Genomic DNA, 19599 nt, shown 5'->3' with positions numbered 1-19599 from the left:
GAGGCTGCATTGTACAAACCACAGTCTAGCAGATCTCATTGGCAATGTGGTTCATTAACTCAAAGGGTCATGTAGGACCTGAGGATCTGTTTGTCCTTTTACCTACACCTTGCATGATTGGGTTTAATGTATGTTTGCAGGATCATTTGGTCCAAGAGGAATAAACTGGTAATCCACTAGATGTGTGGTTTAGCTGGGTCAGCAGGATAAAACACAGTCCAAGACCAGGGAGTGTGGAGGGTTGGCTTGAGAGTGGTTCCAAGGAGAAAGGATGAAGTGGCAACAGAGGCAGGGCAGCCAAACTCCACTAGGCTGGAAACTGGAGATGTTTTCAATTAAAAAAAGAAGAAGTATATGCTAGCACCCATCTGTCTCAACAGACAGTTGAGGGCGCCTCTGGGGGAGAAGTTCACACTGCTGGAGAATCACAGCACTGTGGGCTGCAGAGACTGGTAACTTGTGACTGCTGCATCCCACATTGTTTTGGCTGCGTTAGCAGCACTGTATAGACCTCTCTGGGGCGCAAGCCTAGGCAGTGTGTCTGGAGGTCTTGTGCTGCCCAGACAATAAGCCCTCCCTCTGGGCCTAGCTGATGTGGTCCAAAGGAAAGTAGAGCAATACATTTTGCACCAAATTGGCTGTAGGAGTTGCCAGAAGGAGACGCCATCCAACTGTCTTAGGGACTCGACTCGGGATTTGTGTAGGGTTTACTCCTTAGCCTTTTCTTGAGAACGAAGATTTCCTGCAAGGGAGTGAGTATGGATTCTTCCTCAGGGTTTACTCCCGAAACCTTTCTTATGATTGAGTATAGGCGCAAGGCAGCAGAGATTTAGGATCAGAATTTTCACAGCTGTTATAACAGTGGTTGTTGTTCCTAGATAATAGCCCTGCCTATGAAGAAAAGGACTGTGTCTCAGTGGCAGAACAACTGCTTTGCATGCAGAAGGACTCTGGTTCAATCTGTGGCATCTCCATGTAGGGATGGGGATGTTCTCTGTCTGAAACTCTGGAGAGCCGCTGCCAATCAAGGTAGACAATACAGAACTAGACGGGCCAGCACTGCTCATGCCATCGTTGTGTTTCTCAGTGAACATTCATGGTTTTTGGGGTGGCTCACACAACCTACTTTGCACAAGGGAGCAAGCAACGTGGCGAGCTAACGATTGGTTGAATTCGGTTCTAGCCTTATAAACGCTTCTTCTATCGTAAGAAGTTTTTGGAAATGTAGCTTGATGAAGGAGGTTGTAAGCCAGTTACCATACTGAAAAATCACGTGAAAAACTGATTGTAGTAATTACTGTTAGTGGTTTTAAAGTAGACTTCCCCTGTGGTGAATGCAGTTGACCACTTACTGAGTAGTAACTTAGTACAGTTATGGTTGTGCGTGTAAATATTTGAGCAGTTTTGTAACACCTGAACCCAATCAGAAATGTGTGAGGGTGGGACTTACCTCTGAATATATCCCTGAATATTAGGGTAGCCCTGCAGAACAGTGGTGAAAGTGGTGAAGCTAAACATCTGGCCTCCATCTACAGCTTGGTTGTGGTGTAATATGAGATGGCAAAGCTGTTGCCATTTACTGTACAAGCAGTAGTGCTTCACTAGATCCGGAGATCCTCACAGTGCTGAACTTGTTCCTCAACCCTTGTTTTCTATCCTGAAGTATCCCGGAACAATATAACAATTTCCCCTTAAGAAGTCACATTATTGGCTATGCTATATTGCGATGCTGGATTATATAAAACAGCAGTTTCCAAATTGTACACAGGGACACACTGGTCTACTCTGAGAGAACTGATATGTTATAAGAAGAACATTAATTGAGTAAGGCACCTGCAAGTACCCATCTCTCTGGAGTACTCCCTGGAGGAGGAGGAGATTTACATTTTTGTATGATTCAGTGCTCAGGGCTTTCCTGCTTCCTGTCAGCTGGCAGACGTGCCACATATCTACGTTTGGTGAGATCAGGCATCTAACTCAGTTACTTCTAATGCATCAAAAGAGGTTTCTCCTTGTGTCTCTGTATGATTAACTGCTCCAGCCTTGCCTCATTCCTATACGTTTCTGCTGTAGCAGTACTTCCATGTCTCTGGCAAGTATTACTGGATTGTTCAGCAGTTTGCAATGCACAAATGCAACGTAATTATCCAGGTCTAGAGGTAGCTGCCTCTTGCATCTCTGCATCTCTGGACTTGTCTCCTTTTGGTCATGACTTATGCTCAGAGCAGTTGCTTGCAGAAAACAACATGGAACAGGGTTTCTCCGGTGGTGGGTAACCCTAGAGGGTGGGTGGTTTGTGTATTATTTAAGTAGCGTTTTAATAACTGAATACATACAGAATATATAGCAAAGGCTATTTTGTGATTCTTAAATGAGACACACAACTGGATATTTTATGGTTGAGTTATGGTTGAGTAAGGCCAACTTTAAATAAATTGTGCAATGTACTCCTCTCATTCCAGGCTGTTAGTGAATTGATACTGCAGTTTTGTGGAGTTATCAATTTGATTGCTACAGCAAAACTGTAGGAGACCCTTATCATGGATTTATGTTTGTGTCCGAAACTCCTTTCCCCAGTTTCTTTCTCACCTAAAATAGGAAAATATGGATTCATTCAGATCAGTGCCTTCAGCAGGAAATGCTTATCAGCTTTCCCTCGCTACAACCAGTTAGTTTCCCATTGTAAGCTGCCTTGTTCTGTGCAACTGAAATGCATATGCAGATAATTGTATACATATTGTAGTTTTACTAAGAAATTCAAATGGTCACAAGTGTGCTTCCTAAGGAAACACTTAAAAGAATAAAATAGAGCGAAGTGTCTTAGCTTTTATGGCATCACTCTTTCTAGGCTGTCTAGACTAACATGCTCATTCATTAATCTAAATATTTTGTGTGTGTGTTACTTAGGGATTTCTAGGTGACAGAGGACCTCCAGGACCACCAGGCCCCAAAGGTGTTGAGGTAAGAAAGCTACATTGTTCCCTTAATTTCACACCATTTTTTTCTTGAAATTGGACTCCCATTTTCACTAACGTGGTTGCTTTTGTTTGCAAAGATATCGACCTTCTGTTTTGGCAGGTGCTGAATAGAAATTGTTGCACATCACTGTGCTATTTATTTCTTTTGATTCCTATGCACTGTTTAAATGAGCTGAATCTGGCAGCTTGCAGATATACTGAAGAATTAAGTTTCACATTCTGAAGAAGAATGATCTGGATGCCTAAATAAATTGAATGAAGTTGTTGAGTGCATACATTTTATTTTCTTTGTAAGGTTAGTTTTAAGAGGTATTAACGGTAAAAGATATTTCACTTGCTGTGGAGACAGTGGAAATATCTTAACATTGTGACCATCAGAAACATAGGTATAAGTAGCATCAACATAGGGTTTAATGAATATCTGTTTACCTTGGGAATTCCAGTAAATACATCCAATCAAATACTTGGCATGTGAATTCTAGATGGTGGGTGAGATAGAGATGGAGAACCTGTTGCCTTCTAAAGGTTGTTCGACTACAGCTTCCATCAACCCCAACAATTGGCCACACTGGCTGGGGCTGATGGGAGTTGTAGTCCAACAACAATTGAAAGGCCACAGGCTTCCATCCATTCTGTTTCTAGATCTCTGACTGCTGGTTATTAATTATTATTTTTAACTCTTTCATGTTTAACTGCACACAGACCCATTTGGGTGTTTAAGAGAATAGTACACCATGTGCTTAAAATAAACACAGCATTCAAGAATGGAGAAGAATGGCTAACCTGTTTTTATTTCAGGGAGAAGAAGGACCTGCTGGACCTATTGGGGGAGCTGGACCAAGGGTAAGTAACTTCATATTTTAGAACTGCAGTAGAAGACCTGTTGAAAGTGAAATTCTCCAACCGTTTGCCATTGTGGACTAGTGGACATGAGCTGGCTTTGTATTTCTGTCACAGACTTTTTAGAGAGGTCACCCTGCGGCTAAGTGAATCAATAGGGCATAGGAAACCCTTCTTCAGATCCTACTTGGTTGTGATACTTGCTAGGTAGTCTTGGGCATTAAACTCTCTCTTGATGTCCCTGCCTCATAGCGCTCTGAGAGGTTCAGATGAAAGCTGGGATGGAAACGTAGTCCGTGTTGTCCAGTTTTCTGCTTCCATCAGTGACCTGCCAGGTGCCTCAGGGTCAAACTGCGTGATGCACTTACTGCACCACATGCAGCTGTCTCTCTGTCTTTCTTAGATTAGTTACAGCCATGTCCCCCATTGTTACTGGATTGCAGTGTGCAGGGAGGGGAGGGTTATCCCTTTGCTGCTCAGCTGTGATCCTTCTGAAAACCACCCCTTCACACACCCTGTTTTATTTATATACTTCCATCTCATGAAACATCAGGGTGCCGTTCAACAACAGGCAAACAGTAAAACATGAAAAAGCTTTTAAAACAATATTACGCCAAGAGGCCTAGAGAAGAGAAGAGGAAAAGAAAAGAAAAAAGAGAAGAGAAGAGAAGCTCTTATTGGCATCAAAGGTTACTTCCTTTTCTTCTTTTTTATAAAGATTCATCACCACTTTGGAGAGGCAATTTTAGGAGGTTGTAGTTGGGAAGAAGGGATAATCGTACCTTCTCTGTGTGTTTTGATCCCAACACATCCAGCATGACATGTAGTTTGACCCTCAGAGAAGCTCAGAGAAGTTGGGGATAATGGAAGCAGCCATCACTTGATGTTTGTTGCCACCATCTGGTCATCAAAGGTGTACTGCATCAAAGGTGTACTGAAAGTTGCATTGAAATGGGAACGGTATTATTGCAAGCAGCAGTAGTTCATGTTTTCTGCTCTTCGCCTTCCTGCCTCTTATCTGAGGGCCAAAGTTGACAGGACAGTGTTCACATAACTTATCAATTGGTAGGTCCAGTTTAGATCTGTGGACATGAGTAGGGCTTTATTCCTTTTCACCTCTCTGTGGTCCAGGCTGACACACATCAAATTTCTATTTACCTTTAAACAACTCATTGCATAGTTGTTAACTGCATGAATGGTGTCACTTCTGGTTTGGCTCTGACAAGGCACCAGATGGAAAACAATATGCAAAATGGCAAGGTTTATGAAAGCTGAATGATATCACTCTGTCTTGATTCATCTGTTTTTATTTATTTGCTTTTTATTATTTTTTGAAAATATATTCTCTACCGAAATGTATATACACTTAATTAATTAAACAAGTTTTATATTCAAAATACAGTGCTTGTTTGCTTTTTCCTCTGAAGATCCAGGATAGATGTGGAGTTAAAAAAAAGAAGAGGCCCTAGCAAATGCTTTCACCAATAATATAAAGGAATATATCCCCAGTTTAATCTCTTCTGCACATACAACTTGCCAGAATCTCATAACACTTTTTGCATCTGCTGATTAGATGTTCTTCTAGAGGTTGACAAGAAGACACCTTTATAATATTTTTGGAACCTTGCTTGATGATGAGGATGCGAAACATGCTCCTCGGTTATCTAATGAGTTGATATTAATGGTGCAATTGCTGGAAATTCATTCTCTTAAAATTTGTCTGTGCACCTTTGATGGCAACAAATTTCCCATATTCCATTTCTTGTCTTTCACTGTCAGAACATCCCAGAATTCAGTATGATTTTCAGAAATAAATTCAATGAATTTTAAGGGATAATTTTAAGGAATAAATTCAAGTCTTTATTATGTTTGTTAATTTTTTAATCCATTAAAATCCTCTGCTCATACGACCTTTTTGTAAAAGTAATATTTGAGGTCCTTCTGCACATTATTTGTTCTGTTCTCAAACCTGGCACACAGCAAATTGCCCAGGTTGTTACTGTGTGTAATACAGCATATTCTGTGTTAGTTTAAGCTTCTTTTGTTCATATAAATACAAGAGCCTCTATATGTTCAATTTTCAATTCTAGCTAATCAACAGTGGCAAAGTTTAGCTAAGCATTGCTTTTACTGTGTCAGCGCAACTCAGCTCAGTCTATTGAAGCATGGACAGGTATTTTGTGTCAGGCATGATACAACTCTGGTACATTTCATGAGTCCAAAGCCATTCAAAAGCAGAGGTTTTTCTTTATTTGAATGCAGGGAAAGCCTGGTCGAAAAGGTTATGCAGGTGAACCAGGACCAGAAGGCCTGAAGGTAGGGTTGACTTTTTTCTGAATTTACTGTTGTAAATATATATATAACGTATTTATTGTATAGCTAATACTAGGTTCACATATGAAAACTGAAAACTGAAATATATCAATTTTTATTTTAATTTATTGTTCCTTTTTTCAAAAAAATGAAACTCAAAGCGACTTACAAAAGCATTCAGAACAAGGATAAATCAACCAAAAATTCCTTCTCTCTCTCCCCACTCTCTCTGATTCAACTTCACCCCAACATACCCAAGGATGAGCAGAAGATCCTCACCTTCTCTTCTCCAGCAGCCTTTCCTATCTCCACCAACATTTTCAGTATGCCCTTTGATTCACCTGAGAGGCTTTTTGGGATGTTATGGGCACCTGAGGGAGAAGTTGATAGGAAATTTCCCTTCTGTGGCTCCAAGCCATAATCTCCAAGTGTGTAGGACATTGTGCACATGTTGGCCACCCCTTCCCTGCCCATAAAGCACACAGCAGTGTCCACTCTTATAAAGAGAGTCCAAATGGTGAAGCATACCATAATTAAGAGACCATAGTCAGCAGGAACAAATCATATAATCGTAGAATTGTTGAGTTGGAAGGGACCGCAAGGGTCATCACCCATGGCAATGCAGGAATCCTGCCCACAGATGTCCTTTTGTGTTGCTCTAGCCCAGCCCAGGAAGCTTTGGGTTGAGGGTTAATATGATGAAATGTTTAAGGTAGAGGATTGCTTGTATTGCTTTGGCTGTCCCCAACCCAGGACTTCAAGGCAGGCATCCATTTGCCAATTATTCTACCCTATCCAGACCAGCAAACCACTATCTAGACCACTTTGAGTAAAAAAAAACTTAAACCGTTTCTCAAAAATATTCAGGCTTGGGCTGTGGCAGGTGTCTAGGGGAAGAACATATCGATGTCCACAAGAGATGCCATTGTAGATCAGACCTGGTACATTTATGGTGTACTTTTTTTTTTTAAGGTGTCCCTAGACATGGTGGAACATAGGTAGGGGGAAATCTGCCTAATACGCTTGGTTTTTTAATGGTTTATGGGTCATCAAAATTACCCCTGCTTGAACCTGGAATGTAGTTGGAAGTCAGGTTGGGAACGATGGTGCAGTCTGCTCCTTATGACCCACTCCTTCAGGAGGCAAGTCATTCTGCACCAGCTGAAGCCTCTGAATGTCTCTGAAAGCTTCTCCACAAATGACCTTACAGTTTTACCTGGAATAGGTATATTGAAGATGCACATAGGCCTGTTTGTGAGTAGCATCTGGTGTGGTGCAGTGTGCGTTCGTTCACCTGTGGGCCATGGAAGATGGAGTGAAAAGGCCTCCTGCCAAGTGCACAATTGCATCAGTTTTTGAGTAACTTGTATGCATTACTTCTTCCTGAACTAATCAGCCTCATCCGACAAATAATCAATGAATATATTGTGCTTTTAAAAGGGGGCTCTGGCCAAGTAACATTACTACAAAATGCAAAATATAGCCAATTTATTTTAGCATGGCAAACTTACAAAGATGAGTAGTACTGGAAAGGCCAAAAAAAAAAATAAAAAAAATCTGTGCATTGATTAACTGCCTTAGGGAGAGGAAATGCACTAAGCTGTTAGAGGTAAGTAAGGATTGAAAACTTCCTCTCTGTTAAACTGAAATTGTGTGCTAAATTACTAAATCAATTTTTTAATTCACAGGGAGAAACAGGAGATCAAGGAATTATTGGGAAAACTGGTGAAACAGTAAGGTTAAATTTATGCTTTATTCACAATATGGTATATTTTGTAATGATAGCCAGTGATTTGGAATGGGGAAACTTACAACTTACGGTAAATAGTGGTGCTGGGGGCAGGGGAAGAACTTGGCATGGGTCTGCAGTTTTCAGTGGCATCCCAACGCCAAGTATATTGTTCCACCCTCAGCAAAAAGTTAAACTTTATCCATAGATTAATATTAATAATTTTATTATTTATACTGGATTTCACCAGCCACTCTGGGCAGCTTACAGTCTATATAATAATGTAATAAAACATCAAACATTAAAAACTTCCTGATACAGGGCTGCCTTCAGATATCTTCTAAATAATAAATTCAACCTTCAACACAGCTGCTTCTGTTGAGATGCTCATTTATCTTTGGGCTGCTCCAGAGTTTGAGCAGGCTGGGTTCCAAATGAAGAAGAAAAAAGGAATTAACTTGTGTCTAGATTTTAGCATAGAATATCTAATTAACTATCCCAAATAGATTTGCATATAGCCTATCATATAAGCATTCACTTACATTGGTTGCTTTGATTGCAATGCAAATAGCAGCTTGGGAAGAGCAATTTTCTTCTGTTTTCTTAAGAAGTATTAAACTCCTGCTCCCAATCTGCTGCAGTCTCAGTAATTATCAGCCCCTCTCAGGAGCTGCTATTTGCGTTTTTAAAAACCTGCATTTTACATGCAAAGATGCATGCAATATCACATTAATTTGGTTTGTATAAAATGGTGCAAAGGTGCTCACTGTTGGTATTAGAACCTCCTTGACATCTTTTCACAGAATCTGTAGGAGCACTTTCTTTCAATAGTTGACCTACAAACCTAACTTCATTGTAGACATGCTTAAGTTCACCTTTATGGTGTCCATAAACAATATCAGTTTTCTTGTTCCCAACAACTCCTACTAAGGGCCCTCAGATCCCTGTAACGGTTTCTTACTTCAGATTCTTCCTGTTTCAGCCAAGGGCAGAAGTTTGAAAGGAACCTGGGCCATCTTACCCATAGGCAGTAGGGGTGTGGGGCACTCGGGCACTGGGCTCTCAGGGACACCAGGCTGAGAGTTGAGTCCGGGGAAGAGCCCGCCCATTGGTTGGAGAGCCGCAACAGGCTCTTCTGCTGCGGGCGGCTGCACTGCTACTTCAGGGGCGACCAAGCCAGTGAGACGCTGAGGCAGCCGGCTGGCTCCGCCCTCCTGCATGCCTGGGACTGGGTAACCGGGGGGGGGGGGCGCCGGGCGGATCTTTGCACCACTGCGCCGCATATTCCCTGGAAGGAACACAAAACGGAATAATTAGTACTGACTATGTGTAACGTGCCTCTGCTCCACTGAGGGGAAGGAGCTTGTATTTCTCTGGGGACACAAAAAGAATACAAAAGAAAGAAAGAAAGAAAGAAAGAAAGAAAGAAAGAAAGAAAGAAAGTCTTGATTAATTTAAGATTGGGTGGGTATGCTGATTATAGATGCTATATGTTGGTGCTTATGTTTTTCCCTAAATAATTTTTAGGGTAATGCCTATTTTTCATATGCAATAAAGAGGAGATCTAGTTATAAACTCCAAAAATATTAACACAAGACACTATTAAACATGTGCATCTGCTGGGGCACAAATTTTGCATTGGAGCTAATAAAATATGGAGAAAATTATTTTAGATGGCATGCCTTGCAATACTTTGAAACAGATGTGAAGTAAATTTTGGAATAGTGTTTACACACACACTTACTTTATCATTTCATTCTTCAAAATATTGGCAGACATTCATCCCTGCTTCTTGTAAAGACATAGGTAAATATTTTTGCCCTTCATTTTACAAATCAAGAATCTGAGGTAGACATTAACCAAGCTGAACAGGGGAGGTCCAATCCAAAATACCAGTGTGGCATACTATCTGGAAAGAATTAGGGAGAAATGTTCATGGATTCATTGGTATTCTTTTGTAAGAAACTGTATGCCTTGCAATATAAAGCAAAGCAGGGTTAAAGTTTAGCATCTGGTCTGAGCCTTTTTATTGAATCCACTGTAATTAAATTTTACGGATATTTTGTATAGGTAATCCCAAAGTTGTCTCTCGGCCTAGTGGAACTACTGAGCTTTTTTTTAAAAAAAACAGCTGTCTCTGTGTTGCATCTCACTCAGTTTGTGGCATTTCGGCGTTTCCTTGAGCTATGTTGTGTAGCCTATGTCGGTGACTGCAGTTTCCTGGAGCTTTAAACATAATTCTGTGGTGGTTGTTCACAAGGTTCTTAAACTGTGATTCCATATATGACTGAGGGACAATCTAGGACCCCGTCTTCCATGTGAGTCACATGACCCATGCAAGATTGTGGCCCTCCAAAAACACTTGGGGGGCACAGTGGCCAAAAGCATTTGTTTTGGGGCACCATGTGAGATCACGGCCCTGAAAAAGTGCTGGGGGATTGTGGCCAGAAATTGTGCAAGAGCACAGCGCCCAAATGGCTGCCACACTCTCGCAATAAAAAATGGAATCAAGACAGCTGAGGCATATGTGATTCATGTGCATGAACTGATTGACAGCTGTCTCCCAGGTGCTGATGACAAGATTAATCTTGTTAACATTTGAGAATTTTTCAACAGAATTGAATGTGAAAGTAGAACTAAATGAATTGTTTAGCTGAGTCTTAAATGTTTGTGCTCTCAGTAGTCATCCCCTTAGGAACCTATAGACACTAAAACAGAATATTGGAACAGTGGTCCGAAGGATGAAATACAAAGAGAGAGGGATAACTCACTTTAAAATAGAATCCCTGGTTATTTGCTTCCAAACCACAGATATATTTGTGTAACCTTTGGCCCTACTTGCAAATAAGTATTATGTACAGAAGCGGCCTTAATTCCCTCTAAAAATATTAACGATATTGTATACAATGTATGTCAAATGTATTGTTTGTTTGGTTTCTTTTCATGAAGCAAAGCTGCATTTACACAATCAAATATATAACCAGACATATATTTATTGTAAAAACTCATCTTGCAACTTTACTTCATTAGAAATGATCAAATAAATAAACAGCACATTTGGCCTATATGGTGCAGTAGCCAAAAAAGAAAAATGCTTTTAAAAAACAAAAGTAGGAGTAGTGGACTATGGTGAGTTGTGTACATAGCACTTAATTGTAAATTTGGACCAAATGTTGCAATTACTGAATTTAAGGAATATTTTTTGAGGTAGATGATAACATAGAATAGTAATGGAAAGAACTTTTTGGCTTTGGTTCAGTATTATCAGAAGTGCATAAACTTGACGAATCCATGGACCTGAACAACTGAGCCTCCTCATTCTGTTTACAGCCCTCCTGGCCAAATTCTGTACCAGGTGCAGCTTCTAGACCAACGGTAGACTGAAATAGTATATATGGATTTTGAAATACTTTTTTGGCTTTTATAAGTGATGCATGCATGAATGTGGATGGTATCCACAGTCCCATTGATAACTGAAGATTATTAGGTCATAATTTTCCCACACTCTGAACATTTTTTATCCTACATTCATGTATTGTTGGAAACACAGAGTTCCAAACTGCCCTCCTCTTTATGCAGAAAATACCGCTGCTGGTGGTACTCTACTTAGGAATAATAATAATAATAATAATAATAATAATAATAATATATTATTTCTACCCCACCCATCTGGCTGGATTTCCCCAGCCACTCTGGGCAGCTTCCAACAGAAGGTTAAAAATACATTAAAGCACCAGTCATTAAAAACTTCCCTAAACAGGGCTAGCAGGGATGTGTAGAAACACACATATATGGTAATAAAAATTCCTGAAGCAATCTAGACAATATGCTATAAAGCTGTCCAACAATGTCCTCATTACAGGTGGGGAGAATGATTAGATTGATAGCTCTAATGTCTGGGGTCTCCCCCCCCCCCCCCGTTACTTGTACAATTCTTTGTTATGCAGGATCTCCATGTGCCCTTGGCAAAAATTAGTTTATTTATACTCCACATTTCCACAATGGTGGCTTACAACATACCAAATGAATAATAATGAACAAAAACAATACACACATTAAGAACAATTAGAAATAATCATAATGTCAATGAATACAGAAAATCCACACAGAAACAATGGGAACAAGCTAACCAAATTTAACATCTTAAAACTCAAGAAGAGAGAGAACAATAGCCAACAAGGAAATAAAATTACCGTAGCACATACAAAATAGATGTTGGTTACTAGGGAAACCCAGCCAGATGGGCGGGGTATAAATAACTACTTCATTATTATTATTATTATTATTATTATTATTATTATTACTACTACTATTATTATTCCTAAAGGAATAGCATTAAATGTGTGCACAGTTACCTCTCTCTGGTTTTTCCAGAGTGAAAGAGCATCAAGGAAGCTTTATAAAATGGGTATCTGATGTGCTGAAAATCATGACACCTTTGAAGCAGCAGAGAAAAGTTGCGGAAAATTCTACAGGAATAATGGGAATGCCTTGCTATAATGGGATTTTAACAGGCACAGCTGGCCATAGTTCTTTCCTGTTTGAAGGCTACCCATGTAAGTTGTGTTTGCCACAGTTATTGCTTACAATGAGTCTGCAGACACTTCCAAGAAGCCAGTATCTTGGTTCCCCCCTCCCTCCATTGTTGTTGTGAGCCTTGGAATCCAACAGGCTTTTTTATATAAGGGGAAGCTAATTTGTTTAAGATCCTTATTAGATCCATGACTTTGACAGAATAGAATTTAAAACCTGAAGTGGAATTCTGCAGCTTTCCCTGGCTGGTAAGATTAGCCACCTCTTACAGAATCAGCAGATCCCTTTAGACAGCATTTGATTAATTTAATGAGAACTAAAGGAGTTCAGCCAGAGCAGATTTACAATGCTGATGAGACAAAGTGTTTTTTGGGTTGGTTTTTTTGTGTGTGTTTTTTTGGAAAGCGATGCCAAGAAAAACATTGGCTTCAGCTACTGAGAAAATTGCCCCTGGATTAGAGGGAGAAAAGTCTCAACTGTGCTGGCATGCACAGTTGAGTTTCAGATTTTTAAATTACTAGCTGGCAGAACTTTGAAACCACATTGTATTACGCACAGACGCATGTAACCTGTCTTGTCCATCGCTGAGCATAATCCACTGCATGAATGGCTTTAGACATTTGAAAAAGATGATTGAAAGATGACATTCTTTCAATGTCATCTAACTAATGTGACCTACAAAAGCATTATGTTTCTTGGCTGCCATTATTACTTGGAAACATAACTCGTTGCCAAGGGGCGGAGGAAACACCCTCTGAATATTTGATTTATATGGATGTGGGTTCCTCGTAGAGAAGCCCAATATAAAATTCAGTCTGTAGACAGTCAGACCAAGATAGAAAATGTCAGCAGCAGACCAAAGGACCATAAACAGTGCCAGAATGTTGAGCTGTTGCCAGAAGGGCAAATAAGAATGTCATGTGAGCATATGAAGCTTCCTATTGGTCTATCCAGCCCAGTACTGCCTGTTCTGATTTGCTCTTTCAAGCCTGAAGCAGTGGCCCTTGCTAACCCAATGAGTTCTTTAAACTGGAGATAAAACCCAGGATCAACCCTGGGATCTTTTGCATTCAAAGCATGTGGTCTAATGTTATAGTATGGGATACCACCAATCAAATGCCTGCAAAACTGTATTTAAATACATATGTCTGTTGGTAGACAGGTATTCATTACAAGTATATGTATTCTGTTCTAGCAACAAACACACAGAGGGTAACTAAAACAATGTATGGGAGTTCTGCTAGAAATGATATGCCTGGTTGAGCTATTACAGGCTCACATTTAAGAAAAAGCATAGCCAATATTTTTTGTATAGACCTGCCTGCTTGGAAGCTTTGCACTTAACTGCCTCGTTGCTAAACTTGTTTTAGGCCTTGAGGATACCTAATTTATCTAGGAGAGAAAATCATAATTGCCTATGCCCAAAATTAAAGGGAAAATTGAAATTGCCTTAAATGATTGAGGACTTGAAGATGCTGAGTAGAACAAATTCTTCGAACTTTGTAGAAATGCCTCAAGTTTGGAGATAAGGAGCCAAAAAATAGAAGACAAGACAATAAATCTGCAATATGATCGCAGAAGAACTGGACTGCTAATGTTTCATTAGCACAAGATGTAACTATCTCAGCTGGTTTTCAAAATTAACATCTGTGTTGCAAGAGCTGTGAGTTTGTAGCATCACAAGGGTCATAAGTCTCTGAGCCATGCTTTCCAAGGTAACTCACAACAGGAAAAAAGAATTGTAACAAAACACATAGGTGCAGTTCAAATGTGTGGCCTTGTGGTTGAGCACATATCCGTCTATTTGCATCATCTGGAGGAGGAGACAGGAAGCATCTGTTTCCTGGTTTAAACTAACCACAGTTTGTTATGTCTGAACCGGGATCTGTGATTAGTTTAAACTATAGTTTATTCGAACTAGCCAGGATCACAGACCACAGTGTATCTTGATTTGTTCAAAGAAACAGGTTAAACCCAGAAGCGAATGCTGGTGACATCTGCCAGAGAAATGGGGTGATTGCTTGACCTAAAGCTTGATCCTGTCCATTTGTCATATTTCAGTGTTCCGTCCAAACGACATTACATCAGAAACAGGCCTCAACAAATTAAATTTGCAATTAAAGCAGCAGGAGCAAATCCAATTTAAAACAGAAGGCATTTAAAAAAAAAATTAATCTCATTAAATGGCTGGAAAAGCAACTGCATTTTTAGCTGACCTTTAAATGCCATCAAAGAGCGTGCTAATGACGCGGACAAGAGAAAGGCGTTCCTCAGACCTGGAACAACTAAGTAGGCCTTGGCTTCACCATCACCTCACCTCAGAACACCAACAAAGAACTGGGCAAATTTGAATGAGAACAGGCAGTCCTTCAGGTGCCCTGAGCCCAGACCATTTAAGATTTATAGGTAAAACTCAGCACTTTGATCTGTGCCTGAAAAGTAAATGGTAGTCTGTGATGATTTATTTCAATACTGAAGGTGGCGGGAGAAACTGGAGGAAATAACACTGAGGGAATTAAGCCTAGAGAACTATATAATTTCAATGTATTAAGTGCCATGTGTTAATTCTTATGGTTGTTCCAGAAATTCAACGACTCCTCACTTGGAGTGCCTTTCAGAGCTCCTAAAACACTTCCTTGCAAGCTTTTATGAACTCCCCTGAGCAACTCACAGCCTTATTTGGATCAGAGCAATACCTGGATTAGAGATGTGTGCATTGCTTCCACAAACCCCTTTCTTCTCCCTGCCAGCCCCTAAAGCACCCTTTACTTCTTTTCCCTTCCTGTAGCTGTTTCTAGGGATTGTGGCAGCAACAGCAGAAAAGGAGACATAGAAGTTCTTTTTTCCTTCCTCCACCCAGCTCTCAACTGTTGCTACTACCAAACAAGAACAAAATAATCCAGTAACCCCCACTCTCCCCCCCCCAAAAAAAAATATTAGTTGTTTGCATTTGGGGAGACTTGAACCATCTTTTCATTTGCTTAGGTTGGCTCTGGAATGAAATGAGAATCCCTGCTTGAGAATCCTTGGCTAATCCTGTATAATTTTAAATGCACATTTGAAATGTGGACGCCACGTGGTTCATCTTGCAAAATGTACTTAACCCAGCGGTGGGTTAACGACACAGGTTTTTACCCTGACTCACGAACCTTTGACTTGCTACCCGGTTAAGATTTCACAAGTCAGAAATGTTAACACAAACATCAACCAGACTCAATTCTTTGGGAACTTTTAGAAGGAAAACACATCTTTATAATCATATTCCCAACGTGAGTGAGTTTCTGTGGATCCTGGTGCTCCTGCCATAGCATTCTTAGTACTTCAGCTAAGTGGCAGGAAATTGAGTTTGAAGTATGAAGGTGAGGCATCAACCCAAAGACCACACACAAAAATTCCGGTTTGCTAGTCTGATGGAGTGAAGCAGCTCTTACTCTGTGAATTGAGTATTGGGTTTGGTTATAACTCAGTGCCAAATGAACTATGTTCCGTCCTGGTTTTGTTAGGTCTGGAAAACTCTACTGTCTTAAGATTAAATGCTTGTGGCAAATAGCTACTTTACACAGAAGTACGGCCTGTAGTTTGCTTACTCTCTAGAAATTCTGTATATGACTGCTACCTTAATGGGGTTTGTTGGGGTGGGCACTCACATGCATGTTCATTCTTGTGTATTTAAATTTAAAGAAGCCCAATGAGGACTGAGAATGACCAGTAGCCATGAAATGTACCATGGGGTGTTGGAAAAGGAAAAACGGAATGGGGCAACAGTGTGGGATGATTGGAATGCCCTTCTTGGACAGAATGGGTGACTAGAACTCTGAATAGGAGGAAATATATACTGCAGTATTTTGTTACAGGTCTCACTAGTAGTTTCATAGGTAGTGATTACAAAAGACTTCAGTTCTTTTGAAAACAATAGGCTGCACAACAGATAAGGAGACTCAAATTATATCCAAATAGTACTGTACTGTACTACTGTGAGTTTTTTATCCATATAGGAAAATCACGGTACATACTACAAATCACCTGTGAAACATCAGTTTCAACAACAACAACAAATTAGAGCTCCTATAAATGAACAGTTGTTCCTGATTCATTGATTCCATCTGGAATGATGAAATGCACTAGTCTCTCCAGAATAGTTGTGTGTTGCAATTCTTCAAATTTGATAGATCTCCTTTTATAGGAAAATTACGTCTTGTACTTCAGTATACAGAACAAGCTGTCTGAAATACTTTTATAACTCCGCTGCCTCAAGGAAATCTGTGTTTCTTTTTCTTTTACCAAAAGAGAAAAGAAAAGAAAGTTATCAGGGTTCTGTTACATATGTCCTTAATTCCATGCTAGTCGTTTTCTCTGGAATTACCATCTGTTCACTTAATTTTTTGCAGAGGATCCATGTAATGTCAAATTGTTGCAGTCTGGTGTTTCGTGTGTTGTCCTCTCCCCCCCTCCAGGCCTGATGTGTGATGATCCCCACCCCTCCCCACATTTTGGCAATCAAACACTGTCCAGTGTGGACAGGCAAAGTACTATCAAGACTTTTCGTGGCCCCTGTGTGTTTAATTAAAGTTTCTTACTTGCAGATCCCATCCATTTAATTGTTTCCTGTTGATAATGTTTCGCCATAATTGTATGCCGCCTTTACAACAAGGAGAATAACGATACATCTTAGTTGGGGGATTAGTGATTAATAGCTTTACTTGATATATAATAATTTTGTTATTTATATCCCACTCATCTGACTGGGTTTACCCAGCCACTCTGAGCGGCTTACAACATATCTTAAAACATTATAAAAACATCAGTCCTTAAAAACTTCCCTAAACAGGGCTGTTTAGCCCTGATAGCCCCATCATTGCTTTCTATTCATGCTGCGGGGTAATGGAAGGGTTTACCTTCTCATATATATATATTTCTTTTTTATACAGTGAAACATAGACATAAAAATGGAAAGAAAACCAATAATTAAAGCTCCCCACCCTTGCAGGAGCAGAAACCAACAATGGTGCCATTAGCAAGCTGATGATTAGTAATCCCCAGCTGTAATAAACATAAATAAGGAAGGAAAAAGCTGAATCGGGAAAGTATTAATTGACTTCGTGAAGGACCTTTGCCCAACAAGCTGTGATTGTAAATAAGCATTATAGACACATGTTGGCCACAGGGAAGGGCATTTTGGGGTAACATGGCGGTTCTCTCTCTGGCTGTATGGACTCACTTGTTTAATTCCACTTCCAGCTAGTTACAGAAAAGTAATACCTCGGCAACACTAAGACTTGTTTGGATGCAGCATTAGCATAGCAAGATGATGCAACAGAAACACAGGCTTTATTAATTTGGGGATGAAATAGCTAACTACCAGTATGGCTTTCCACCAAAGAGGCAACGCTGTCCATCTGCTAGTTCCTAACTCTTCCTATTCTTAGTGCTCCACCCCTTAAACTCCCTGAATTTGAGGTATTTTGTGCCTGTAGGCATTTTCTTCCATTGCTAATCTGTTGGAAGCAACCGTATGTGAAAATTGCACTTTTCTAAGCATATCATGCCAGAAAGGAAGGCACAAATTTCAGCTTTCTCAAAAGAGAAGTGTGCATATCAGTAGTGGGGAAATGATAAGATAAATGTAGATGAAGTAATTGTTTTGAGCATCCCATCAGAAAACTGGTTGGAGGTACAGGAAGAAGTAAAGTGTTTATAAATATATGCGATAAGTAACTGCTTGTGCAGGGAATTCATGGAGCTACCTAGTTATAATCTTCTTTCTAAAAGGGTCTACTGAAGGATTATTATCGTTGCTATTACATGCTCAAGTGCCTCCCCCCAACTAAGCACATCATGTTTCCAATTATTTTACTGTAGTCCAACTTTTTAACACATAGCAGATGCCCTGGCAGAAGCTTTGCCTGCCTTAAGCATGTGTTAGATGTGGGATCTACCCTCTGATTAATTTTCCAGAAGAACGCATGTGTCAAGGAGGCTTCTAAAAAGTCATCTTTGCCGTTAGAGAGAGACAAACAGAAACCACAGCACAATATTTTCTGTAGTTGTTTTAAAAGCGCATTCCACTTCAGTTTGAGATTGTCCTTCGTTTTCGTTTGCATGTACAGTGGTACCTCAGGTTACATACACTTCAGGTTACAGACTCTGCTAACCCAGAAATAGTACCTCAGGTTAAGAACTTTGCTTCAGGATGAAAACAGAAATCGTGCTCCAGCGGCGCGGCGGCAGCGGGAGGCCCCATTAGCTAAAGCGGTACCTCAGTTAAGAACAGTTTCAGGTTAAGAATGGACCTCCAGAACGAATTAAGTTCTTAATCCGAGGTACCACTGTATACTGTTTAGTGTATTGATGGTGTGGCATTTTCTTTAGTATGATATTGCACTGAAAATCAGTTGTTTCAGGAGACAGTGACTTTACCAGCATCCAGTAGCTTCTGGTTCCACCCTGTGCTTACATTGTGATAGCCTTTGGGAGTGCTGAAATGATCCCTTTTATCTTAAGGTAGCCCATTGTTTCTGACTCAGATGCTGGCTTGTATATTTTTGTGTTCGAACCCTACAGTTTTGCCTTTTTGTGCTTGTTATTTCTCAGCTTTGTTCCTGGCTCTCTGATCTGTCTGTGCTCCAGTCTTGATTCTATTAAAAAGCCTAATTTCTAGCTTCAAACCTACCTGATCTGAATCTCTGCTTGTCCTGGATGGGGTTTCATTAGGGTATTTTGTCAACTGCCTTTTAATTAGACTTTTTCTGGATACATTTCATCCTGAACTTTTTAATTCCTCCACCCCACCCCCCCACCCCAGTTTAATTTATAGCTTGTCACTTGCCCTGGGGGCTGGACCATGCCAGTCAGTCTTTGGCACTCATGGGCCTTGGGAATATTTTTTCAAGCAGAGGAAAACAACTTGGCTTTTAACCTTTATAAATATAGAGTGCATAATGCAGTACCAATCTCAAACTTCTCCACTGTGGAAGAAAAAACACACCTCACCCTCTAATTAAAATGTTCTCAGGAAAACATCTGAGAGTAGCACTTTTTAGAAGTCCAGATGATGAATAAAAAGATTAGGCTTGCTGCGCGTGTTAGGATGGATGTGAAAATATACCCCAATTGGTTTTGTGATGTCTATTAAATGGGCATTAAATGTGCTGAGGCAGGATGGTGGTTGCCAGGACATGTGTGCAACCAATGCCTTTTCAGCCTCCA

The 19599-nt window shown here is 40.2% G+C and overlaps 1 protein-coding gene across 2 annotated transcripts in view; it reads left to right on the top strand.

Moving 5' to 3' along the window:
• COL24A1 (collagen type XXIV alpha 1 chain) overlaps positions 1-19599 on the top strand; it is a 170230-nt gene that overhangs the window by 79917 nt on the left and 70714 nt on the right. The window contains exons 21-24 of one of the 2 annotated variants that reach the window (XM_079981022.1): positions 2908-2961; positions 3777-3821; positions 6081-6134; positions 7820-7864. In XM_079981022.1, the coding sequence (XP_079837148.1) occupies positions 2908-2961; positions 3777-3821; positions 6081-6134; positions 7820-7864 (198 nt within the window). The remainder of the gene's footprint in view (positions 1-2907; positions 2962-3776; positions 3822-6080; positions 6135-7819; positions 7865-19599) is intronic. The other variant, XM_079981023.1, reaches the window with a different exon arrangement.

This window comes from Podarcis cretensis (assembly GCF_951804945.1).
Source record: "Podarcis cretensis genome assembly, chromosome: 6".
In the NCBI taxonomy this organism is placed as follows: domain Eukaryota; kingdom Metazoa; phylum Chordata; class Lepidosauria; order Squamata; family Lacertidae; genus Podarcis; species Podarcis cretensis.
The sequence above is the reverse complement of the archived record's forward strand: the minus strand, read 5'-3'. Positions and strand labels throughout refer to the sequence as shown.